The 27204-nt window shown below is 43.8% G+C and overlaps 1 protein-coding gene across 1 annotated transcript in view; it reads left to right on the top strand.

Annotated features, from left to right (window-relative positions):
* Positions 1-11793: 11793 nt before the first annotated feature.
* Positions 11794-27204, top strand: part of LOC138661989 (melatonin receptor type 1C) — a 301927-nt gene continuing 286516 nt past the window's right edge. The window contains exon 1 of the mRNA XM_069747066.1: positions 11794-12499. Within this exon, the coding sequence (XP_069603167.1) occupies positions 12307-12499 (193 nt within the window). The 5' untranslated portion in view covers positions 11794-12306. The remainder of the gene's footprint in view (positions 12500-27204) is intronic.

The following is a 27204-nucleotide window of genomic DNA, read 5'->3' on the forward strand; positions in this document are numbered from 1 at the left end:
TAGCAGCAAAAAGGGAAGCTGCCGCAGCCCTCGCCGAAGCAGAATCGCTAGAAGCCGCACAAAATCCCAAGCTGCATAGCCAAAGCAGTACGTCGAGTCTGGAGTTTTCACTGCAAGACTCACCACAACGCACATCTCAGTATGTTAATGACCTTCCTGATCCAAACTATAACCCTGAACCAGTACCAAAACCAGAATACGACACCTCCAGCGAAGTGAGCGAGAGTCGTCACGAGGCTCAGGACAGAAACAAACTCGAAAATGTGAGGTAAAACAACTCTGCTAATGACTACCTTGCCCCTCATCAGGTAACCAACGTGGATCACCCTGCTGACGCACCGTACATCAGGCCGAAGCAATACGACAGCGGCTGGCGCCACCATGAGGACACTAACAGGTACGAACGCACCTCACATCACTATCAGGGCGACCCATCACCAGTATACTCTGCTGACAACCGGTTCGCGACAGAATTTGCCAAGTTCTTCACACAACGTGAACTGGTTGCCAAGGGACTCATGAAATTCACTGACCGAGCTGAAGGTTACAGAGCTTGGAAAGCTTCCTTCCAAAATGTCATTAGAGACTTGGGGCTACAACACAGGGAAGAGATAGACCTGTTAGTCAAATACCTGGGAGAAGAGTCAGTCAAACACGCAGTAAGGATCAGAGACATTAATATAAACCGCCCTGAGACTGGCCTCAAAGAGATCTGGAAAAGGCTGGATGAGTGTTACGGTTCAGCAGAAGTAATAGAAAGAGCCTTGTTCAAAAGAATTGATGACTTTCCTAAAATATCTAACAAAGGTCTCCAGAAACTTAGAGAGCTAAGCGACTTGCTAAAGGAAGTCCAAGTTGCCAAATACGAGGACGACCTACAGGGACTTGCATTTCTCGACACAGCCAGAGGTGTTAACCCTATAGTCCAGAAGTTGCCCTACAATCTACAGGAGAGGTGGCTCACACATGGTTCCACGTACAAATACAAACACAGCGTTCCATTCCCTCCCTTCTCCATTTTTGTAGACTTCATACACCAACAAGCGAGAATTAGAAACGATCCCAGCTTGGACTTTGCAATACCATATGCCACACCGTCACCACCTGCAAATCCATGCAGAACATCTGTGGCAGTACACAAGACTTATGTTTCTTCTTCAGGTTCTAATTACAGGTCTGCTGGCTGCTCCCAATCAGAGACAAAGGTGCAGGACCCTGACAAGCAGTGCCCACTTCATCAGAAGCCTCATCCTCTCCTGAAATGCAAAGCCTTCAGAGGAAAATCTATGCCAGATCGCAGAAGCTTCCTGAAAGAAAACGGTATCTGCTACAAGTGCTGCTCGTCCACAGCTCATCTCGCCAAGGATTGCAAGGTCAGTGTAAAATGCACAGAATGTGGCACCACAGACCATAACACCGCTCTACACCCTGGCCCAGCTCCATGGAGTACACAAAACACGCCTGCTGACAGTGAGCATGGCGGGGAGGAAAGGAACACTGATACAGCTACGCCAGAGATCACTTCACAATGCACCGAGGTCTGCAAAGGGACAATAGACAGTAGGTCCTGTTCAAAAATACGCCTCGTCAAAGTATACCCGAAGGGCCATAGAGACCAAGCTGTAAGACTGTATGCTATCTTGGATGATCAAAGTAATCGATCCTTGGCTAGATCAACGTTCTTTGACCTATTCAACATCAAAGGGCCAAGCACTCCCTACTCCTTAAAGACGTGTGCAGGTACTGTGACAACAGCAGGCAGGAAAGCTACTGACTACCAGATCGAGTCTTTAGACGGACAATTCTGCCTACCACTACCTACGATCATCGAATGTAACCAGATCCCAGACAATAGATCTGAAATCCCTACACCAGATGTAGCAATCCATCACGCTCACTTAAAACGAATAGCACACCTTATACCAGAACTCGACCATCAGGCCCAGATAATTCTGCTGTTGGGGAGAGATATCCTGCAGGTTCATAAAGTGAGACGTCATATCAATGGACTCCACAATGCTCCCTATGCCCAAAGGCTAGACCTAGGATGGGTCATAATTGGCAACGTATGCTTGGGACGCAAGCACGCCCCATCTTCTGTGACAAGCATGCTGACAAATACATTGGAGAAAGGACGTCCATCTCTGTTTCAACATTGTAACAATGAGTTCCATGTCAGGGAACTGCCACACAGCATCCAACTGCCCAACCATTTAATAGACTTTACTCACGACAGCAGTATAGTGTTGGGAAGCTATGAGGATCAGTTAGGGTGCACAGTCTTCCAGAGAACTAAGCAGGACAACCAAGTGGCAATGTCGGTAGAGGACAAGTTGTTCTTAGAGGTAATGGACAAGGGACTCGTTAAAGATGAGACCAACAGCTGGGTCGCACCTCTTCCCTTCAAAACCCACAGACCACGTCTACCGAACAACAGAAATCAGGCATTACAACGTTTCTCCTCTCTCATCCGTAATCTGCAAAAGAAACCAGAGATGAAAGATGACTTTTTCTCCTTCATGTCAAAGATTTTTGAAAACCGTCACGCAGAACTAGCTCCCACTCTCAAAGACTCTGAAGAATGCTGGTTCCTACCCATGTTCGGAGTATACCACCCTAAGAAACCAGGCCAGATTAGAGTCGTGTTTGATTCCAGTGCTAAATTTAATGATGTCTCCCTGAATGACGTTCTGCTGACAGGACCAGACCTCAATAACAAACTACTGGGTGTACTTATGCGCTTCCGTAAGGATTCCATTGCCTTCATCGCTGACATCCAGCAAATGTTCCGTTGTTTCCTTGTGAGAGAGAGAGACAGGAACTTCCTAAGATTTTTCTGGTACAGAGACAATGATCCTACTAAAGAAGTCACGGAGTATCGCATGAGAGTGCACATCTTTGGCAACAGCCCTTCCCCTGCAGTCGCCATTTACGGACTCAAAAGGTCGGCTCAGGAAGGAGAAGCAGAATACGGAGCAGATGTCAGACAATTCATAGAAAAGGACTTTTATGTCGACGACTGTCTAAAAGCCATGCCTTCAAATGAGACTGCCATCAGTCTTCTCAGGAGAGCTCAGGACATGCTTGCCTGCTCGAACCTTAGGCTTCATAAAATAGCCTCAAACAGCCAAGAACTCATGGAAGCGTTCCCTTCTCAGGACCTATGTAATGGTCTCAGAGACCTGGACCTGGGGTCAGACCCCGCACCAATGCAACGCAGCCTCGGGCTTCTCTGGAATCTACAATCAGACACTTTCACCTTTCAGGTCAGCCAGGAAGAAAGGCCTTTCACATGTAGAGGCATCCTGTCTACCATCAACAGTCTGTATGACCCCTTAGGTTTCGCAGCTTCTGTTACTATACAAGGCAAGGCCCTACTAAGAGACTTAACTAGGGAAACATCTGACTGGGATGCACCTCTGCCACCTGATAAGAGGATCCAGTGGGAAGAGTGGAAGAACTCATTAGCGGCACTCTCCAACCTGCATGTGCCAAGACCATACACCCCTGTGCCATCTACTGAGATACAGATCCAAAGATTGTACGTATTTGCAGATGCTTCTGTCAAAGCAATTGCCGCTGTTGCCTACCTCAAAACTGTAGACTCTAAATGTCAGTGGCACATTGGTTTCGTCATGGGAAAGGACAAACTCGCACCACAACCAGAGCACACTATACCCAGGTTAGAGCTTTGTGCCGCAGTCTTAGCCGTTGAGTTAGCGGAGTTCATCGCATCCGAAATGGATATCGACCTGACACAGGCCAAGTTCTACTCAGACAGCAAAGTAGTCCTGGGATATATCCACAACGAAACCAGGCGATTCTACGTTTATGTCAATAACAGAGTGCTACGAATCAGGAGATCAGTTCACCCACAGCAGTGGCATTACATACCCACAGACCAGAATCCCGCAGATCATGCAACTAGAGCAGTTGACGCAAGTCGACTAGGAAGCACAACGTGGCTCTCTGGACCAAAACTATTGTACATTGAGGAATGTTTTCCAGACACCTTTGAACTAGTAGGAGAGGACTCAGATGCTGAAATCCACTCTCAGGTGTGTACACTACATACAATGACCTCTGTTATCCAGCTCGGATCTTGCAAGTTCGACAGATTCTCAAGTTGGAAGTCACTTACTCGAGCCATTACCTGCCTGACTCATATAGCTCGTTCATTCAGGACCACCAGAACTCGTGACATGGAAAAATGTAAAGGAGCAGCGAGGCTCACCCACGAAAGCCTAATCACCTTCATGGCTGAAGCTGCAGCTATAATCAATGCGAGACCCCTGGTTCCAGTTCCTAACGACCCTGGGGAGCCCTTGTTATTGACTCCAGCTACTTTACTTACCCAGAAAACGGGACTGTCCAGTGCCCCTCCAGGAGGATTTGACGCGAAGGACCTCTACAAGCGCCAATGGAGACAGGTACAAAGTCTTGCAAATACTTTCTGGGACAGGTGGCGCAAACAATATTTGTCTACCCTGCAGCCACGTACAAAGTGGCAATCTACTAAACCTAATCTGAACATAGGTGACCTTGTTCTTGTGAAAGACTGTCAGATTCACCGGAACCAGTGGCCACTTGGTCTAGTTACCGCAACGTTCCCGAGCAAGGACGGCAACGTCCGCAAAGTTGAGCTAAGGATGACCAAAGGAAATGAACCTAAGACATTTTCCAGACCGGTATCTGAACTGGTCCTATTGTTGCCTTCGGAAAAAAGGAGTAGTGACATCCGTTGATGCCAGACGGGGAGTGTTCTGTCTCCGCCATCTAATATTGTTACCCTGATTATCTGTTTGCGTAATTGCAGGTTTCTCAGTATGGATGTTCATATCTTTATTTGTTTTTAGTGCTTTGGCTCCCTCTAGCGGTCAGAGTTATGTTGGCAGTTCAATCTTATTTTTGTATTATCCATGTCTGATTCTCCTCCTCCTTTGCAATGCATTATGGTAGCTCAGCCTCCATTTCCCTCCATTTTTCCTTTCACTTTCTTCGGTTTGCCTTCAAGGAAAGACGCTTCACTTCATCCCCCTTGCGATTGCATTGCCGGTATGTCTTTATGCTTCCTATAGATATTTCTGCTCTATATTAGCTTAGTTTAACCAGTTGTACTCCTAGTTTAGTGACTAGCTTTCTAAATGTTATGCATAATGTATATCATGTGTATTATGTATCTGTTCTATGCCATCCACTGATTCTATGTATATCATTGTTCACAGTTTCACCGCATCAATATACCACTACGTGTAATAAAGCACAGACTCAACCACAGTCTCCTTATTGGACCTCCGGTATAGCGGTTTAGCTGACTGTATAGCTACGTATGAGCCTGCCTCAGCTAGTGAGGACAGAACAACCATGTATAAGTATATAAGGGGACAATACAAATATCTCACTGAGGATCTGTTTATACCAAGGAAGGTGACGGGCACAAGGGGGCATTCTTTGCATCTGGAGGAGAGAAGGTTTTTCCACCAACATAGAAGAGGATTCTTTACTGTTAAGGCAGTGAGAATCTGGAATTGCTTGCCTGAGGAGGTGGTGATGGCGAACTCAGTCGAGGGGTTCAAGAGAGGCCTGGATGTCTTCCTGGAGCAGAACAATATTGTATCATACAATTATTAGGTTCTGTAGAAGGACGTAGATCTGGGGATTTATTATGGTGGAATATAGGCTGAACTGGATGGACAAATGTCTTTTTTCGGCCTTACTATGTTACTATGTTACCTACTGTGAAGCAAGGGGGTGGCAACATCATGTGCAGTAACCAGGAAAGCAATTACTAATGTATGTTATGTATCATATGGTAAGTGTGTTCTCTATTCCTTACATGATTACACTTGCGACACCGGCTCCTTGTCTTGCCGTGGGAGGAGGTAAACTATTTAATTCTATGCTGCCCTCTCCTGCCTTGTTTTGGTATTACAACTTGTAGTACTATGCTGCCCTCTTCTGCCTTAGTTTGGCATTGCAACGTGTTTTTCTGATTTGAAGATAAGTGGCAGTTGGAGGTGGTGCGTGCGGGACGAAAGGCACTTTATGGATGGTTTTGGTGGAGAGAGGAGGTAGAAAATTGGGGCTCCTGGATTGGGACAAGTGGGGTGTACAAATAGCACCCTATTCGGAGTGTCCCGCGTCTTGCAGCAACAGAGTGGTGAGACAAGAGAAGGAACTGCAGAACTGCACAGCAGATTCCCTGGATACTCTGATCTGATTAAGGTCAGTTTGATCCTCCCCCTTCATGCAGCACAGTTAAACAAATGAAAAGTTACCACCATCCTCTTAAGGCCGTGACCGAGAAAAGGCTTTGACTGTCGCAATTGTAAGAAAAATTTTATCGGCTACCCATGACTGTTATATTGAAAAATATAAGGATTGTTACAAGTCTTCAGTAAAGTTAATCTTTCAAGTTTGCACAAGACCCTGGTGTTTGCTTCTTTTGTCTGCAGCCTCATCCCTTGCGGGCATCAATATAACTCACAGTCTCATATATCCGTCGTCTCCCCCTTTATAATTGCCACCGAAGCTAGGGATTGTTAGAGCCATCGGTGTCACCGTGACTGAACCATCCTCCGAGATATTAGGCCCTGCATCTCACAAGGCGGTGCGTCACATGCTTTGGGGCTGCTTCTCTGCAAGGGACCAGTACAACTGATCTGTGTACATGAAAGAATGAAAATCAAACAATATGAATGGGGCCATGTATTGGGAGATTTTGAGTGCAAACCTCCTTCTATCAGCAAGGGCATTTAAGATGAAACGTGGCTGGGTCTTTCAGCATGATAATGATCCCAAGCACACCGCCAGGGCAACGAAGGAGTGGCTTCGTAAGAAGCTTAGAAAGGTCCTGGAGTGTCCTAGCCAGTCTCCAGATCTCAACCCCACAGAAAACCTTTGGAGGGAGTTGAAAGTCCATGTTGCCCAGTGACAGGCCCAAAATATCAATGCCCTAGAAGAGATCTGCATGGAGGAATGGGCCAACATACCACCAACAGTGTGTGGCAACCTTGTGAAGGCTTACAGAAAACGTTTGACCTCTGTCATTGCCAACAAAAGATATATAACAAAATATTGAGATGAACATTTGTTAATGACCAAATACTTATTTTTCACCATAATTTGCAAATTAAATCTTGCTAAATCAGACAATTTGATTTTCTGGATTTGTTTTCTCATTTTGACTCTCATGGTGGTGGTCTACCTATGATGTCAATTACAGGCCTCGCATCTTTTTATGTGGGAGAACTTGCACAATTGGTGGCTGACTAAATACTTTTTTCCCCACTGTATCTATCTGTCTTTCTGTCTATCTATCTATCTATCTATCTATCTATCTATCTATCTATCTATCTATCTATAGTATCTATCTACAATGTGTGCCTGTAATGCAAGGACATTAGTTAACACTGCCACATTGGGATAGGGAGAAATTTTATTGAATGCATTCAACATCTCAGCACCCTATGTTTGAGGGTATGTTCATACTAGGTCTTTTTTGGTGTTTTTTGAGCAGGTCTGCTTTAAAAATGCTGGAAAGGGTGCTCACAAAATGCTCAAAAGTATCATCCTATTAATCCCCATGGCTCAGTGGATGTACTGTTGCTTTGCGGTGCTGGTGTTTCTTCACACACTACAAAGACATACTAATAGAGAATTTAGATTGTGAGCTCCAATGGGGACAGTGATGAAGATGTCTGTAAGGCTAGGTTCCCATTGCGTTAATGGGACCGCGCTAACGGACAGCGTTGCCCGGCGAAATTAACGCCGTGCAACGCGTCCGTTAGCGCGCCCATTAACAGCAATGGGGACGCGCATCACTAGCGCGTGCCATTTCCGGCACGCGCTAGCGATGTGCCGGTGTTTTGTGGCGCGCCGCAGACGCTGCTTGCAGCATCCGAGGCGCGCCCGCGGTCCGTTCCCCGCTCTCGCAGATCGGAGACGTTTAACGCGACCCCTTTATATCACATTGCGTTAGCACAATCCGCTAGCGCTAGGCGCTAAATGGATTGCACTAACGCAATCTGAACCTAGCCTTAGGCACTGCAGAATATGTTGGCGCTGTATATATGTAGGAAAAATAAATAAATAAAATAGACTTTTAAATGCTTCAGGCCTTCAAAATTGTCAACTGTTTAAAACATGTGACATAGACAATATGACAATACAATAGAACTCAATGGAAGGATTAAAAAAACACCTGTATTCTTCAGCTTAGTGGATTTAACAAAACCTCAGAAAATGGAAATAACCTCACACAAAAATAGCTTCAGAAAACGACCAAAACAAATGCGGAAAAAACCCTCAAAATTACAAAATGCTGAAAAAACACCAGACAAAGGAACGATTCCTGAAGTGTCTTCCGCTTAAAGAAGAAATAGATGTTTTTGACCACTGGAAAAAAATGCAATGTAAACGTATCCTAAAGGGACTTCTCCTTCAACATCTTTTTTTTGCAATGCCATCTTGACTAAGCAGGTACTCACAATAGATAGATAGATCTATAGATACATAGATGTATAGATAGATATGAGGTAGATAGATAGATACATATCTATATATATAATTGTCTAAGGGTTTTTCCGTCTGTCTGTCTTTCTGTCTGTCTGTCTGTCCGTCTGTCTTTCTGTCTGTCTGTCTGTCCTGGAAATCCCGTGTCTCTGATTGGTCGAGGCCGCCAGGACTCGACCAATCAGCGACGGGCAAAGCATCGACGTAGAAATCCCGCGTCTCTGATTGGTTGAGGCCGCCAGGCCTTGACCAATCAGCGACGGGCACAGCGACGATGATGTCATAAAGGACGTAGACATCCCGCGTCTCTGATTCAGCGACGGGCACAGTATCGACGTAGATGTCATAATGGTTGCCATGGCGACGATGATGTCATAAAGGTTGCCTCGACCAATCAGCAACGGGCACAGCGACGATGATGTCATAAAGGACGTAGACATCTCACGTTTCTGATTCAGCGACGGGCACAGTATCGACGTAGATGTCATAATGGTTGCCATGGCGACGATGATGTCATAAAGGTTGCCTCGACCAATCAGCGACGGGCACAGTCTGCCGCGAATTCTGGAATCATCATTGTCCATATACTACGGGGACATGGGGACATGGAATCATCATTGTCCATATACTACGGGGACATGCATATTCTAGAATACCCAATGCGTTAGAATCGGGCCACAATTCCCACGTTTCAGATTCAGCGACGGGCACAGTATCGACGTAGATGTCATAATGGTTGCCATGCCGACGATGTCATAAAGGTTGCCTCGACCAATCAGCGACGGGCACAGTCTGCCGCGAATTCTGGAATCATCATTGTCCATATACTACGGGGACATGCAAAAGGACGTAGACATCCCGCATCTCTGATTGGTCGAGGCCGCCAGGCCTCGATCAATCAGCAACGGGCACAGCGACGATGATGTCATAAAGGACGTAGACATCTCACGTTTCTGATTCAGCGACGGGCACAGTATCGACGTAGATGTCATAATGGTTGCCATGGCGACGATGATGTCATAAAGGTTGCCTCAACCAATCAGCGACGGGCACAGTCTGCCGCGAATTCTGGAATCATCATTGTCCATATACTACGGGGATATGCATATCTATATATATAATTGCCTAAGGGTTTTTCCGTCTGTCTGTCTGTCTGTCTGTCTGTCTGTCCTGAAAATCCCACGTCTCTGATTGGTCGAGGCCGCCAGGCCTCGACCAATCAGCGACAGGCGCAGCGACGATGATGTCATAAAGGACGTAGACATCCCGTGTCTCTGATTGGTCGAGGCCGCTAGGCCTCGACCAATCAGAAACAGGCACGGCGACGATGATGTCATAAAGGACGTAGAAATCTCACGTTTCTGATTCAGCGACGGGCACAGTATCGACGTAGATGTCATAATGGTTGCCATGGCGACGAATATGCTTAGAATACCCGATGCATTAGAATCGGGCCACAATCTAGTTCTAGAATATGTCTGAATATGTCTGTCTTTCTGTCTGTCTGTCTGTCCTGGAAATCCTGCGTCTCTGATTGGTCGAGGCCGCCAGCGACGATGATGTCATAAAGGACGTAGACATCCCGCATCTGATTGGTCGAGGCCACCAGGCCTCGACCAATCAGCAACAGGCACAGCGACGATGATGTCATAAAGGACGTAGAAATCCCACGTTTCTGATTCAGCGACGGGCACAGTATCGACGTAGATGTCATAATGGTTGCCATGGCGACGATGTCATAAAGGTTGCCTCGACCAATCAGCGACGGGCACAGTCTGCCGCGAATTCTGGAATCATCATTGTCCATATACTACGGGGACATGCAAAAGGACGTAGACATCCCGCGTCTCTGATTGGTCGAGGCCACCAGGCCTCGACCAATCAGCAACGGGCACAGCGACGATGATGTCATAAAGGATGTAGAAATCCCACGTTTCTGATTCAGCGACGGGCACAGTATCGATGTAGATGTCATAATGGTTGCCATGGCGACGATGTCATAAAGGTTGCCTCGACCAATCAGCGACGGGCACAGTCTGCCGCGAATTCTGGAATCATCATTGTCCATATACTACGGGGACATGCATATTCTAGAATACCCGATGCGTTAGAATCGGGCCACAATCTAGTATAGATAATAGATGGATACATAGATAGATACATACCGTAGATAATAGATGGATAGATATATAGATAGATGGATAGATAGATATGAGGTAGATACATAGATACATATATAGATAATAGATGGATACATAGATAGACAGATAGATAGATAGATATGAGGTAGATAGATAATAGATAGATGGATATGAGGTAGCAAGATAGATACATAGATACATAGATAATAGATAGATGGATACATAGATAGATAGATATGAGGTGGATAGATAGATAGATAGATAGATAGATAGATAGGTAGATAATAGATAGATGGATACATAGATAGATAGATGGATAAATAGATAGATGGATACATAGATAGATGATAGATAGATTGATACATAGATAGATGATAGATAGATACACAGATAAGATAGATAATAGATAGATTGATAGATATGAGGTAGCTAGATAGATACAGAGATACATAGATATGAGGTAGCTAGATAGATACATTAATACATAGATACATAGATAATAGATAGATATGAGGTAGCTAGATAGATACATATAAGGTGAAAAAATTGGAACAGCATCAGATACTACCTTGAAAATGTCCACTTTTTTTTTAGATAGATAGATACACAGATACACAGATAAGATAGATAATAGATAGATGGATACATAGATAGATATGAGGTGGATAGATAGATAGATAATAGATACATAGATAGATAATAGATAGATGGATACATAGATAGATAGATAGATAGATAGATAGATAGATAGATAAGAGGTGGATAGATAGATAATAGATACATAGGGTAGATAGATAATAGATAGATAGATAGATGATAGATGATAGATAGATACACAGATAAGATAGATAATAGATAGATGGATACATAGATAGATAGATGATACACAGATATTAGATGTTCCCTTTCCCTCTCTGGTCTGTATTGTGCCTGGAGAGTTTGTTCTGCTGGATAAACACAGATGCCTTTCTGGTATTTGCTGCTTGATGCAAAGTGCCCCATGGCTGTGTTGTAGTATATGGGAAAAATGAGTTTATGATGCCATAACCATCTGTTATTAAATACTTGTAAACACTATAGGTAGCAGCACAGACATATTGTGCCTCTTTGTCATACCCCCAGAAGCAGTGAATGCTGCTGTAAGAGAACATTCCATGAACTCTGCATTTGTCTTGTTTTCGGCTGCTGTCAGTCTCCTTGTGGCTGCTCACACATTACTACATGCACGGAGCAGGCTGGAGATCATACTGAGCAGCAGCTTCCCAGAGGTCCTACTAGATGCGGAAAGATGAGCACAGACCGTGCAGGAGCACAGTGGAGCAGATGCCTCTGTCGTCTGGACTTTATGAATGGGAATGCCTTTTGACGTAAATGTGTGAAGTCCCCCGGACTGACAATGCATGGGTTAAAGAAGAACCTGAAACAGGGAGGAGGGCAGCATCTACCCATGCCAGCCTCCTACTATGATCAAGAGGCTGCAGCTATGGTGCTGATGGAGAACAAGTTGGTACCAAGGCTAGTGTGGGCAACCAAAGAACTCCATGCCTAACTCCTCTGTGAGTCCAGAAGACCTGCCCACTGCTTATGAACAGAACAGCAACCTGTGTAAAGATCCAGTTTGGTTCTGAGAGATCCATCCAATAGACCAGCGATGATGGAGGTGAACAGGACCTGTATTGACTGCTGGACACCTGGAACTGCTGGCACAGAGAGAGAGGACCAAGCCTCGCCTGGGCTGACCACTGCTCTGGCCACTGTCCTCATCTTCACCATCATTGTGGACATCTTGGGCAATCTACTGGTCATTCTGTCAGTCCTCAGGAACAAGAAGCTCCAGAATCCTGGTGGGTACCAAATATTGGTTGAAGGATGCAACTTATGGATAGACAATTCCTTGTTTGCCATGCAAAACTAATTGATGAAGTCACATTGTGTTTTCTAACTTTTGCTCCACACATTGCTGCTTTCTGTCCTTTTTCTGAATAAAAGACAGAAATGTATGCAATCAAAATACTCAAGTGAGTAGAAAAATAATATTGGAGCAATGGTAGGAAAACACAACTCCTGGGGATGGCTTCTAATATAATTTGCTTCTTGTACCCTATGTAAGTTCTTTGTGATTTGTCAGTAGTCTGTTTAGTGTAGGCTGCAATTCTGGCAATAAGAATCATAGTTGTGGGGTATTATCTGGAAGGCTCCAGCTGATGAGGTACGTGCCACCAAGAGGTACGTGCCACCAAGAGGTACGTGTCACCAAGAGGTATGTGTGACCAAGAGGTACGTGCCACCAAGAGGTATGTGCCACCAAGAGGTACGTGCCACCAAGAGGTATGCATCACCAAGAGGTGCGTGCCACCAAGAGGTACGTGACACTAAGAGGTGTGAGCCACCAAGCGGTATGTGCCACCTTGCTTTGAGTTTATGTATGGCTGACAGGTGACATCTGAAGGAGTCTGTGACAGCAAGAACCAGCTCAAGGTCACAGAGGGCAGGAGGTGTTGGACTGTCCACTATGGCCTAGGGCAATGTTCCCCAACTCCAGTCCTCAAGAGCCGCCAACAGTCATGATTTCAGGATTTCCTTAGTTTTGCCCAGGTGATGGAATTGTTGACTGTCTAGATGATGGAATTCTTACCTGGGCAATACTAAGGAAATCCTGAAAACATGACCTGTTGGTTGCTCTTGAGGACCGAACTTGGGGACCACTGCCCTAGGGTGATGAGTTATGAAGGCATCTGTGCACACTTCCATCTACATGATTTGCATGTCTGACAGTCTTACAGCATGAATTACATAACTATTCAAATACGATTTCTAGGTACAAGCATGTAACGAGAAGCTGATTCTATCATTCTCTAGTAAGCCTTTATCACGTTTTATTGGCTATTTTACTTTCACATTATTAGGGACATTTTGGGCAATCAAATTAACACAATTTGTTTGTTTTACCAGCATCAGTTGCAAGTTTTGCTGTAATGTAATTCCTCTAGAGAGATAATATTGGAATGAGAGAGATTAGATTTCTACTTTCACAATGTTTCATTTTAGGACATCTATTTATAAATGATCTTTCGTGCTTTCTTCATTTAGATTTTTTTTTTACTTAGTTTTAGTTTGTATAAATTCTCAAGAACAACTGTCTATTAAAACTTCACATATACAATTTTTCTTCTATTATTTTTTCTTATTCTCAGTTCACTTTAAGAACCACCTTTGCTAGTTATATCACTTTTCAAAGCAAACACTTTAAAAGAGCCCTACAGACCCCATTATAAATCGATTGAGTAAATACTGCTCAAAGGATCCGGCACAATGTCATGGCTTATGGTATAAAGAAAATCCACTACGTGCCATTAATATACTGCGAAAAATGCAACTGACATGTATATCTAATGTGCCTAAAAAGTTCTATTGGCCAGAAATATACCATTCTACCTGGTATAAAATGGTTTCTATTTATTTTACTCACTTATATAGCGCCAATAATTCCACCCCGCTTTGTAGACATTGGCAAAGCTGTCCCCATTGGGGCTCTCAATATAAATTCCCTATCAGTATGTCCCAATATTGATGATGATGATCTTTGGTCAGTTTTTATTCACCCTTAGCATGTTTTACTGGTTACACCCCAATCTGTAAGTTAGTGAGTAATGTAACATTTGAGGGTTCACATTTATAAAAAGTATAGTAGGACATAATATTCATGATGTCACATCAAGGTGTTCAGTTTGGCATGGGATTACAAGTCTTTTCTAAGTTCAAAGAGTTAGCGAACTACAATATAGCACCAAAGAATGTAAGAAGTTCTAATAAGAAAGTAGAAAACATCTACAAAGTTGAAGTTAGGCTAAGAAGGCAAAAGCGCTGTCATCTCACAAGTGCCGCATCAGCATCGCAGAAAATCCAAATATGTTGGAAATTTGTATTGTGTGTCTTTTTCAAAGAGATGTCACAGACTTGTCTTCTGAAAAATACTTTTTATGTCTATTTCCTAATATTCATCATGAGAAAACAAAATAAAATTACCGGCAAGGTTTTGATTGTAAGCCCCAAAGCATAACTAACATGGATAAAGGGATGGTCAAAGTTACATGTATAAAATGATATGCGGTATATAAAAAGTGATCATGCAGTCTTGACTCAGTAATAAAAGCTGCTAAGATCATATACGTGTGTTTATATATTTTTATTAATTTATTTGACTAAAAGAGGAAAGTAGTGATTATGGGATTTTCAATCAGGTCTTAAAGAGAACCTGTCACCCCCCCCTGGCGTTTTTAACTAAAAGAGCCACTTGTGCAGCACTAATGCTACATTCTTTCAAGGTGGCTTTTTTTTGGGGGGTGGGTCTCTTGCAACGCTAAAATATTTGTTTTTATAATTTGCCCGCCATACCTGTAGTCTGCCCAGGGGGCGCGTCTTTCCCCCCCGGACACAACCAACTCCCAGCCATCGCTCAGCCCCTCTGTGCGCCGGGTGCCACCTCCTCTGCCTTCATTACCATCCCCGACACCTGCGCTGTAAGTTCCCATCATGTGATTTGAGTCGAAGGGCAGCGCAAACTGCGCATGCCCGAAGAAAAAAATTACAGTGCAGGCGCCAAGGACGTTAATGCAGGCAGAGGAGGCAGCGCCCAGCGCATGGAGGAAATGAGTGATGGCTGGGAGGCATTTGTTTCCTGGGGGAAAGACGTGCCCTTTGACAGACTACAGGTATGGCACGAAAATTATAAAAACGAATATTTCAGCGATGGAAGGGACCCCAAATAAAAGAGCCACCTTGACAGAATTCAGCATTAGTGCTGCACAAGGTGGCTCTTTTAGTTAAAAATGCCAGAGAAGGATGTCAGGTTCCCTTTAATAACCCAATTGAATACAAATGCTATATATAGAAATGCCAGTAGCGCTTCTAACCTTAAAGAACCCGCAGCAGGTAATGATACAATTCCACCCTTTTGTATCGTAATCTATAGAAATATCTGGTTGTTTGCAGAAAAATGGGTATGACTTAGCAGCATGAGAGTGTGGTACTGTAGGGGCTATTTTATTACCTAGGTTGTTTGCCCTTCTATAAATAAATTTTGGATGATCCAGAATCTTCTCCCCAATTATTTTGTCTTCTTTTAATATGTCCCAATGTCTATTTACTATGCGTCTCAGAAGGTGGGTATTAGCATTAAACTGCGTGATAATAGGAATAATTTCAAGTGGGAATTGCTTTTCCTTTGCTTCTTTGTTGTTCAAAAATTGAGTTCTAGGAAACCCACCAATTACGTCCTTAGTATTGGACAGAGAATTTTGGCTGTATCCCTTCTGCACAAATTTCTTTGTTAAGATATCCACTTCTTTATTGAAATCTTGTACCCTAGAACAATTTCTGTGCGCACGTATAAACTGACTCTTAGGGACATTAATTAACCAGCTAGGAAGATGGCAGCTACCCAAAGATATATAATTGTTCACATCAGTAGGCTTATGAAAAGTTTTAGTGCAAATTCATTTATTTTCTATAAAAATAGTAAGATCCAAAATGTATATGGATACAGTACTGGTGGCCGCTGTAAAATTTAAAAAGTAAGAATTTTTATTTAAATCTACTATATAAAGCTGAATGTGTGTGTATGTGTGTGTGTGTGTATGTCCGGGATTGGCATCTGCACCGTCGCAGCTACAGCCACAAAATTTTGCACAGTCACACGTCTGGACCCCGAGAGCGTCATAGGCTACGTTGTGAGGTGAAATTTTAACCCCGCGCATTCCAATTCACCAAACAATTTTGCCCCTATCTACATAATGGGGAAAAAAGTGAAAGGAAAAGTGTTGGAAGCGTCACAGCTACAGCAACAAAATTTTGCACAGTCACACATCTGGACCCTGAGAGCGTCATAGGCTACGTTGTGAGGTGAAATTTTAACCCCGCGCTTTCCAATTCACCAAACAATTTTGCCCCTATCTACATAATGGGGAAAAGTGAAAGGAAAAGTGTTGGAGGCAAATTGACAGCTGCCAGATGTGAACAAGTGGGACTTAAAGAGTGAGAGCGATGGCGCCAAAGAGTATATACCGTACAGTTGCTAAGGTAGGACCCCGACATGGGATACTCACCACACGGGGATATGAACACACACACAAAATGCGCCACACACTACCACGTGCTTGAACACATATACCACCCTCAGCACACATTTCACCACACATACGCCAACCTCGCCACATAAAAGTCGAAACACAAAAGTCGCCGCTCAAAACTCACCACGCGCAAAACTCGCCACATGCAAAAAATAGGCTCACGCAAAACTCGCCACAAGTGCAAAACTCACCTCATGGAAAACTCGCCACACGCAAAACTTGCACATGCGGAAAAATTGCCATATGCACAAAATTTGCAACACATGCAAAAGTTGCCTCACACAAAACTTGCACATACTCAAAAGGCACCAGACATAAAACTCACCACGAGCAAAACTCGCCATGCGCAAAACTTGCTGCACACAACTTGCTACACTAACCTATCACATGCAACTCGACACACAAAAAGTTGCTACACGCATGTTGCCACACAAAACTCATCTCACAAAAGTCGCTACATGCATGTCGCCACACACAACTCAACACACACAACTTGACAACCGAAACTCGCCCTAAAACACACACAAGTCTGGTATTAGCCTTCAAAAATAAAATTCTGATTAATAAGCAGACAAACTACAAGAGCAACAAATGTACCATATAGGAAATACGGCAGCTGTCAGTCACATGACCTGTCTATTATGTGTATGTGTGAGCTAATATATACTGCCAGGGGGAGGGCTTCCTGTTGGCTAGGGATTTATTAGGCTGCCAATTTATCTTACAAATACTGAGGTAAAAATACTGAGCAAATAACGTGTTAACGAGGTCTAATACAGGAGATCACACAGGTATATACTATATACAGGGGAGATGACACACAGATATATACTATATACAGGAGAGATGACACACAGGTATATACTATATAAAGGAGGAGATGACATACAGGTACATACTATATACAGGAGGAGATGACATACAGGTATATACTATATACAGGAGGAGATGACACACAGGTATATACTATATACAGGAGCAGATTACCTACTGGTATATACTATATACAGGAGGAGATGACATACAGGTATATGCTATATATAGAAGATGACATACAGGTATATACTATATACAGGAGGAGATGACACACAGATATATACTATATACAGGGGAGATGACACACAGGTATATACTATATACAGGAGGAGATGACATACAGGTATATACTATATATAGAAGGAGATGACATACAGGTATATACTATATATAGGAGGAGATGACATACAGGTATATACTATATATAGGAGGAGATGACATACAGGTATATACTATATATAGGAGGAGATGACATACAGGTATATACTATATACAGGGGAGATGACACACAGCAGGTATATACTATATACAGGGGAGATGACATACAGGTATATACTATATACAGGAGATGACATACAGGTGTATACTATATATAAGGGAGATGACAAACATGTGTATACTGAGGTGAAAATGAGAGGTGTGAGGTGAAAATTAGAGGTGTGAGGTGAAAATGAAAAGGCGTGAGTGCAAAATGAGAGGAGTGAGGGAAAATAGTGTAGTGATTGGAAAATGACAGATGTGTGGTCGAAATGACAAGTGTTAGGCGGGAATGAGAGGAGTGAGGGAGAAAATGAGAGGTGTGAGGGAGAAAATGAGAGATGTGAGGGGGAAAATTAAAGATGTGATTGGGAAAATGAGAGGCGTAATGGGAAAATAAGAGAAGTGACGTGCTATAACTAACCACAGATATTTACTATGCCCAGGCAACGCCGGGCTCTTCAGCTAGTTAGTGATAAAATCCAACAATAAATTAGGGCCACCAGACCAAATAAAAACAATATCATAAATAAAACGTTGCCAGAGTACCAGGTTCGCACCAAGGGAGCCATCCTCATAAATTGTATGGTGCTCCCATTCTCCCACGTATAAATTAGCATAACTTGGTGCGAACCTGGTACCCATAGCAGTGCCCCACTGCTGGGAGTAGTAGTGCACATCGTATTTAAAATAATTATGCGTTAAAATGAACCTCATACATTCTAAAATAAACTTTACTTGCTCACTCGGAACATCTCCCTGTTTTTCCAGAAAGAATTTTGCGGCTTCACATCCTTTCTCATGTTGTATAACTGTATATAAGGATGTGATGTCTAGAGTTCCCAGGATATAATGATCCTTCCATTCCACCCCCTCTAGGATTTGCAACATATGTTTCTTAACAAAGAAATTTGTGCAGAAGGGATACAGCCAAAATTCTCTGTCCAATACTAAGGATGTAATTGGTGGGATTCCTAGAACTCAATTTTTGAACAACAAAGAAGCAAAGGAAAAGCAATTCCCACTTGAAATTATTCCTATTATCACGCAGTTTAATGCTAATACCCACCTTCTGAGACGCATAGTAAATAGACATTGGGACATATTAAAAGAAGACAAAATAATTGGGGAGAAGATTCCGGATCGTCCAAAATTTATTTATAGAAGGGCAAACAACCTAGGTAATAAAATAGCCCCTACAGTACCACACTCTCATGCTGCTAAGTCATACCCATTTTTCTGCAAACAACCAGGTTTCTATCCTTGCTCAAGATGTAAACCATGTAAATTACTAAACACCAAAAAACAATTTCTGTTGTCAAATGTTACTACCAACTGGCGCATCAAGGATTATATCTCCTGCAAGACTGAAGGGGTGATTTATGCAATCAGGTGCCCGTGCGATAAGATCTACGTCGGGAGGACGAAGCGCCCCCTGTATGTGAGGATAAATGAACATCTTAGGAACATAAATAAAAAATTCCAAGGCCACCCATTATCCAAACATTTTTTAATTCATCACGGGGGCTCACTCAGGGGTACGTGTATTACAGGTCTGAAAATCGTATATAAGAGTTGGAGAAAGGGTGATTACATTAAACAAATGTCTAGAGAAGAAACCAAAATGATTTTCGAATTAGATACCTTGGCCCCAAAGGGTCTGAACAGCGAAATAGATCTGTTTGCTTTTACTGATTAATGGCAATTTCAGAGCGCTGGAGGGTATTTAAGATGCGGGGTTGCTATCATGGACCATCCCTGAAGAAGGAACACGGTAGTTCCGAAACGGGTAGGATTTGGTCCTCTCCGCTTTCCTTAGCCCAGTCACGTGTATACTCACGTGATCGTGACGTCACGGAAGGTCCTGCTCCGGCAGAGAACCTAGCGGCTACTCCAGCGTTCATTCACTCCGCGTGGTAGGCGAGCTTGGAGCGTTCTGCCGCCGGCCGGGACAGCGCCCATAGCAGCTCTACCTGAAGATTATTACCAGAATCACGGACATAGCGGATACAGTTCAGCAAGATCACTACAAGGAGCCTGCAAGCCATCATTATTGCTAACAAAGGTAATAACCTGCTACATTCATTTATTTTGAAATACGACGTTCCTGGCATTTCATATAGCAAGACCTTTTTTCACATTGCGGTTAGTTTAATAACATGGTTAGTGTCTGGCAACTTGTACACTTCCCTTTGGGTAACACTAGGTCGCAGGGTACGGAGGATTCTTTTACTCTGCGCAGGTATAACATTATTCAGTATTTGAATACAAATGCTACTCCTACAAAGCCTAAATGTATTTTTGCAGTGAAGTAAAGAATTTAGTACTGAAACATCTGTATGTAAATATGTTATAAACGAACCATATTCATGTACAGTCAGTTACATTGTATAGTAAAACTCATGGCATGTCCACTAAAGTCTTGACTGATGATCATTACAGGGTCACTAAAGTTGAACTGACTACTTTCACCAGTCAGCCATGATGATAAAACCACCTACCAGATACGGTTCATGTCCCCCTCATGTTGCTAAAACAGCTCTGACCCAATGAGGCAAATTTTCTGTTAAACCTCAGAAGATTTTATATAGAGTCATTTGCCAATTCCAGAGTCACTAAATAAGATTCTCTCTTGTAGAGTGTAAGCTCTTATGGTCAGGAGGTTCTCACTCTAAGTTCTGTAGAGTGTAAGTTCTTATGGTCAGCAGGGTCCTGTCTCTGTCCTGTAGAGCATAAGGTCTTATGGTAAGCTGGGTGCTTTCTGTTGTGAATTCTGTGGCAGAGCTCCCTCCTGTGGTCACAAGTGGTACTTCGGCTGATTCTCTCTGTGAGCTTCTGTTGGTGGAGGAAAGTGGTATTGCGGCTTCTGAGTTTCCTACCTCAGGTGATGTGGTGAGGTCGTTAGGTACTGCTCTACTTAACTCCACCTAATGCTTTGATCCTGGCTTCCTGTCAATGTTCCAGTGTTGGACTTGTTTTTCCCTGGATCATTCCTGTGGCCTGCTGCTCTGCATAGCTAAGTTCTTCTTTGCTATTTGTTTGCTATTTTTTCTGTCCAGCTTGTCTAATTGTTTTGCTGGAAGCTCTGGGACGCAAAGGGTGTACCTCCGTGCCGTTAGTTCGGTACGGAGGGTCTTTTTGCCCCCTTTGCGTGGTTTTCTTTAGGGTTTTGTGTAGACCGCAAAGTTATCTTTCCTATCCTCGCTCTGTTAAGAAAGTCGGGCCTCACTTTGCTGAATCTATTTCATCCCTACGTTTGTCTTTTCATCTTACTCACAGTCATTATATGTGGGGGGCTGCCTTTTCCTTTGGGGTATTTCTCTGAGGCAAGGTAGGCTTATTTTCTATCTTCAGGCTAGTTAGTTTCTCAGGCTGTGCCGAGTTGCATAGGCAGAGTTAGGCGCAATCCACGGCTGCCTCTAGTGTTGTTTGGAGAGGATTAGGGATTGCGGTCTGCAGAGTTCCCACGTCTCAGAGCTCGTTCTATGATTTTGGGTTATTGTCAGATCACTGTATGTGCTCTGACCGCTATGTCCATTGTGGTACTGAATTGTCTATCATAACAGTAGAGGAAGACCAAAGTACTAATGATTCTCAATAGAGGGAAAAAAGAAGTTCTGAGACCATTTTTTTTTCTTTGCACTGTGTTTTGCCTTTTTTTCCCCTAGACATTTGGGTGGTTCAGGACACAGGTGTGGACATGGACATTCAGGGTCTGTGCTCTTCAATGGATAATCTCGTTATAAATGTACAAAAGATTCAATATTTGGTTTTTCAGAAGCCTATGTTTGAACCAAGAATTCCTATTCCTGTTTTGTTTTATGGTGATAGAGTCAAGTTTGTGAATTTCAAAAATAATTGCAAACTGTTTCTGGCCTTGAAACCTCACTCCTCTGGTGACCCAGCTCAACAAGTGAGAATTATTATTTCTTTTTTGCGTGGCGACTCTCAAGACTGGGCATTTTCCCTTGCGCCAGGAGATCCTGCATTACGTAATATTGATGCGTTTTTCCTGGCGCTCGGATTGCTGTACGATGAGCCTAATTCAGTGGATCAGGCACAGAAAAATTTGCTGGCTTTGTGTCAGGGTCAGGATGAGATAGAGGTATATTGTCAGAAATTTAGAAAGTGGTCCGTACTCACTCAATGGAATGAAGCTGCGCTCGCAGCGATTTTCAGAAAGGGTCTCTCTGAAGCCCTTAAGGATGTCATGGTGGGATTTCCTATGCCTGCTGGTCTGAATGAATCTATGTCTTTGGCCATTCAGATCGGTCGACGCTTGCGTGAGCGTAAATCTGTGCACCATTTGGCGGTATTACCTGAGATTAAACCTAAGCCTATGCAGTGCGATAGGACTTTGACCAGAGTTGAACGGCAAGAACACAGACGTCTGAATGGTCTGTGTTTCTACTGTGGTGATTCCACTCATGCCATCTCTGATTGTCCTAAGCGCTCTAAGCGGTTCGCTAGGTCTGCCACCATTGGTACGGTACAGTCAAAATTTCTTCTGTCCGTTACCTTGATCTGCTCTTTGTCATCGTATTCTGTCATGGCATTTGTGGATTCAGGCGCTGCCCTGAATTTGATGGACTTGGAGTATGCTAAGCGTTGTGGGTTTTTCTTGGAGCCCTTGCAGTGTCCTATTCCATTGAGAGGAATTGATGCTACACCTTTGGCCAAGAATAAGCCTCAGTACTGGACCCAGCTGACCATGTGCATGGCTCCTGCACATCAGGAGGATATTCGCTTTCTGGTGTTGCATAATCTGCATGATGTGGTCGTGTTGGGGTTGCCATGGCTACAAGTCCATAATCCAGTATTAGATTGGAAATCCATGTCGGTGTCCAGCTGGGGTTGTCAGGGGGTACATGGTGATGTTCCATTTCTGTTAATTTCGTCATCCACCCCTTCTGAGGTCCCAGAGTTCTTGTCTGATTACCGGGATGTATTTGATGAGCCCAAGTCCGATACCCTACCTCCGCATAGGGATTGTGATTGTGCTATCAATTTGATTCCTGGTAGTAAATTTCCAAAAGGTCGACTGTTTAATTTATCCGTGCCTGAGCACACCGCTATGCGCAGTTATGTGAAGGAATCCCTGGAGAAGGGGCATATTCGCCCGTCATCGTCGCCATTAGGAGCAGGGTTCTTTTTTGTAGCCAAGAAGGATGGTTCGCTGAGACCTTGTATAGATTACCGCCTTCTTAATAAGATCACGGTTAAATTTCAGTACCCCTTGCCATTGTTATCTGATCTGTTTGCTCGGATTAAGGGGGCTAGTTGGTTCACCAAGATAGATCTTCGTGGTGCGTATAATCTGGTGCGAATTAAGCAAGGCGATGAATGGAAAACTGCATTTAATACGCCCGAGGGTCATTTTGAGTATCTAGTGATGCCATTCGGACTTGCCAATGCTCCATCAGTGTTTCAGTCCTTTATGCATGACATCTTCCGAGAGTACCTGGATAAATTCCTGATTGTGTACTTGGATGACATTTTGATCTTCTCGGATGATTGGGAGTCTCATGTGAAGCAGGACAGAACGGTTTTTCAGGTCCTGCGTGCTAATTCTTTGTTTGTGAAGGGATCAAAGTGTCTCTTTGGTGTGCAGAAGGTTTCATTTTTGGGGTTCATCTTTTCCCCTTCTACTATCGAGATGGATCCTGTTAAGGTCCAAGCCATCTATGATTGGACTCAGCCGACATCTCTGAAAAGTCTGCAAAAGTTCCTGGGCTTTGCTAATTTTTATCGTCGCTTCATCTGCAATTTTTCTAGTATTGCTAAACCATTGACTGATTTGACCAAGAAGGGTGCTGATGTGGTCAATTGGTCTTCTGCTGCTGTGGAAGCTTTTCAAGAGTTGAAGCGTCGTTTTTCTTCTGCCCCTGTGTTGTGTCAACCAGATGTTTCTCTTCCGTTCCAGGTCAAGGTTGATGCTTCTGAGATTGGAGCAGGGGCTGTTTTGTCGCAGAGAGGTTCCGATTGCTCAGTGATGAAACCATGCGCTTTTTTTTCCAGGAAGTTTTCGCCTGCTGAGCGAAATTATGATGTGGGCAACCGAGAGTTGCTGGCCATGAAGTGGGCATTCGAGGAGTGGCGTCATTGGCTTGAAGGAGCTAAGCATCGCGTGGTGGTATTGACTGATCATAAGAACTTGACTTATCTCGAGTCTGCCAAGCGGTTGAATCCCAGACAGGCTCGTTGGTCGCTGTTTTTTGCCCGTTTTGACTTTGTGATTTCGTACCTTCCGGGCTCTAAAAATGTGAAGGCGGATGCTCTGTCTAGGAGTTTTGTGCCCGACTCTCCGGGTTTGTCTGAGCCGGCGGGTATCCTCAAGGAGGGAGTAATTGTGTCTGCCATCTCCCCTGATTTGCGGCGGGTGCTGCAAAAATTTCAGGCTAATAAACCTGATCGTTGTCCAGCGGAGAAACTGTTTGTCCCTGATAGGTGGACGAATAAAGTTATCTCTGAGGTTCATTGTTCGGTGCTGGCTGGTCATCCTGGAATCTTTGGTACCAGAGAGTTAGTGGCTAGATCCTTTTGGTGGCCATCTCTGTCGCGGGATGTGCGTACTTTTGTGCAGTCCTGTGGGATTTGTCCTCGGGCTAAGCCCTGCTGTTCTCGTGCCAGTGGGTTGCTTTTGCCCTTGCCGGTCCCGAAGAGACCTTGGACACATATCTCTATGGATTTTATTTCAGATCTTCCCATTTCTCAAAAGATGTCAGTCATTTGGGTGGTCTGTGATCGCTTTTCTAAGATGGTCCATCTGGTACCCTTGTCTAAATTGCCTTCCTCTTCTGATTTGGTGCCATTGTTCTTCCAGCATGTGGTTCGTTTACATGGTATTCCAGAGAATATCGTTTCTGACAGAGGTTCCCAGTTTGTTTCGAGGTTTTGGCGAGCCTTTTGTGGTAGGATGGGCATTGACTTGTCTTTTTCCTCGGCTTTCCATCCTCAGACTAATGGCCAGACTGAACGAACCAATCAGACCTTGGAAACATATCTGAGATGTTTTGTTTCTGCTGATCAGGATGACTGGGTGTCCTTTTTGCCTTTGGCTGAGTTCGCCCTTAATAACCGGGCCAGCTCGGCTACCTTGGTTTCGCCATTTTTCTGCAACTCTCGGTTCCATCCTCGTTTCTCTTCAGGACAGGTTGAGTCTTCGGACTGTCCTGGTGTGGATACTGTGGTGGACAGGTTGCAGCAGATTTGGACTCATGTAGTGGACAATTTGACCTTGTCCCAGGAGAGGGCTCAACGTTTTGCTAATCGCAGACGCTGTGTGGGTCCCCGACTTCGTGTTGGGGATCTGGTTTGGTTATCTTCTCGTCATATTCCTATGAAGGTTTCCTCTCCTAAGTTTAAACCTCGTTTCATTGGTCCGTATAGGATTTTTGAGGTTCTTAATCCTGTGTCTTTTCGTCTGACCCTTCCAGATTCCTTTTCCATACATAATGTATTCCATAGGTCATTGTTGCGGAGATACGTGGCACCTATGGTTCCATCTGTTGACCCTCCTGCCCCGGTTTTGGTGGAGGGGGAGTTGGAGTATATTGTGGAGAAGATTTTGGATTCTCGTGTTTCAAGACGGAAACTCCAGTATCTGGTTAAGTGGAAGGGTTATGCTCAGGAAGATAATTCCTGGGTCTTTGCCTCTGATGTCCATGCTCCCGATCTTGTTCGTGCCTTTCATGTGGCTCATCCTGGTCGGCCTGGGGGCTCTGGTGAGGGTTCGGTGACCCCTCCTCAAGGGGGGGGTACTGTTGTGAATTCTGTGGCAGAGCTCCCTCCTGTGGTCACAAGTGGTACTTCGGCTGATTCTCTCTGTGAGCTTCTGTTGGTGGAGGAAAGTGGTATTGCGGCTTCTGAGTTTCCTACCTCAGGTGATGTGGTGAGGTCGTTAGGTACTGCTCTACTTAACTCCACCTAATGCTTTGATCCTGGCTTCCTGTCAATGTTCCAGTGTTGGACTTGTTTTTCCCTGGATCATTCCTGTGGCCTGCTGCTCTGCATAGCTAAGTTCTTCTTTGCTATTTGTTTGCTATTTTTTCTGTCCAGCTTGTCTAATTGTTTTGCTGGAAGCTCTGGGACGCAAAGGGTGTACCTCCGTGCCGTTAGTTCGGTACGGAGGGTCTTTTTGCCCCCTTTGCATGGATTTCTTTAGGGTTTTGTGTAGACCGCAAAGTTATCTTTCCTATCCTCGCTCTGTTAAGAAAGTCGGGCCTCACTTTGCTGAATCTATTTCATCCCTACGTTTGTCTTTTCATCTTACTCACAGTCATTATACGTGGGGGGCTGCCTTTTCCTTTGGGGTATTTCTCTGAGGCAAGGTAGGCTTATTTTCTATCTTCAGGCTAGTTAGTTTCTCAGGCTGTGCCGAGTTGCATAGGCAGAGTTAGGCGCAATCCACGGCTGCCTCTAGTGTTGTTTGGAGAGGATTAGGGATTGCGGTCTGCAGAGTTCCCACGTCTCAGAGCTCGTTCTATGATTTTGGGTTATTGTCAGATCACTGTATGTGCTCTGACCGCTTTGTCCATTGTGGTACTGAATTGTCTATCATAACAGCTTTCGCCTTGTTCTGTAGAGTGTAACTCTCTTTCTAACCTGTAGAGTGTAAAATATTGTGGTTAGCAGGGTCCACTCTCTATCCAGTAAAGTGTAAGCGCCACATGTACCAGTTGGTGACTCATTTTGTTCAAGATTATTCTACTTGTTTTTTGCTATGTATAGCCCTTTTCACATGTAAAGCGCTATGGAATAAATGGCGCTATAATAATAAATAATAATATATAATAAAACAAACTCCTATGGTCAGTGGGGTCCTCTCTTTTTCCTGGACAGTGTAAGCCCTTATGGTCAGCGGAGTTCTCTCTCTCTTCTGCCTCATGTGTATTTTCTAAACAATTAGAAGCTTTCCAGTATTAAGCTTTGTGTTAATTTATGTGCCGCAAATCAAATTCAATGGGAAAATTTGTCAAAGTCAAAAAATTCAAATTTCAACCAGTCATCTCTAATTAAAACCAATGAAAATAAGTGAACTATATTGATTGTGCTACAATAGCACCTACCAAGGTTGGGACATAATAGCAAGTAAACAGTCAATTTCGAAGTTGATGTGTTCAATGAAG

The sequence above is a fragment of the Ranitomeya imitator genome, chromosome 2, assembly GCF_032444005.1.
Source record: "Ranitomeya imitator isolate aRanImi1 chromosome 2, aRanImi1.pri, whole genome shotgun sequence".
In the NCBI taxonomy this organism is placed as follows: Eukaryota; Metazoa; Chordata; class Amphibia; order Anura; family Dendrobatidae; genus Ranitomeya; species Ranitomeya imitator.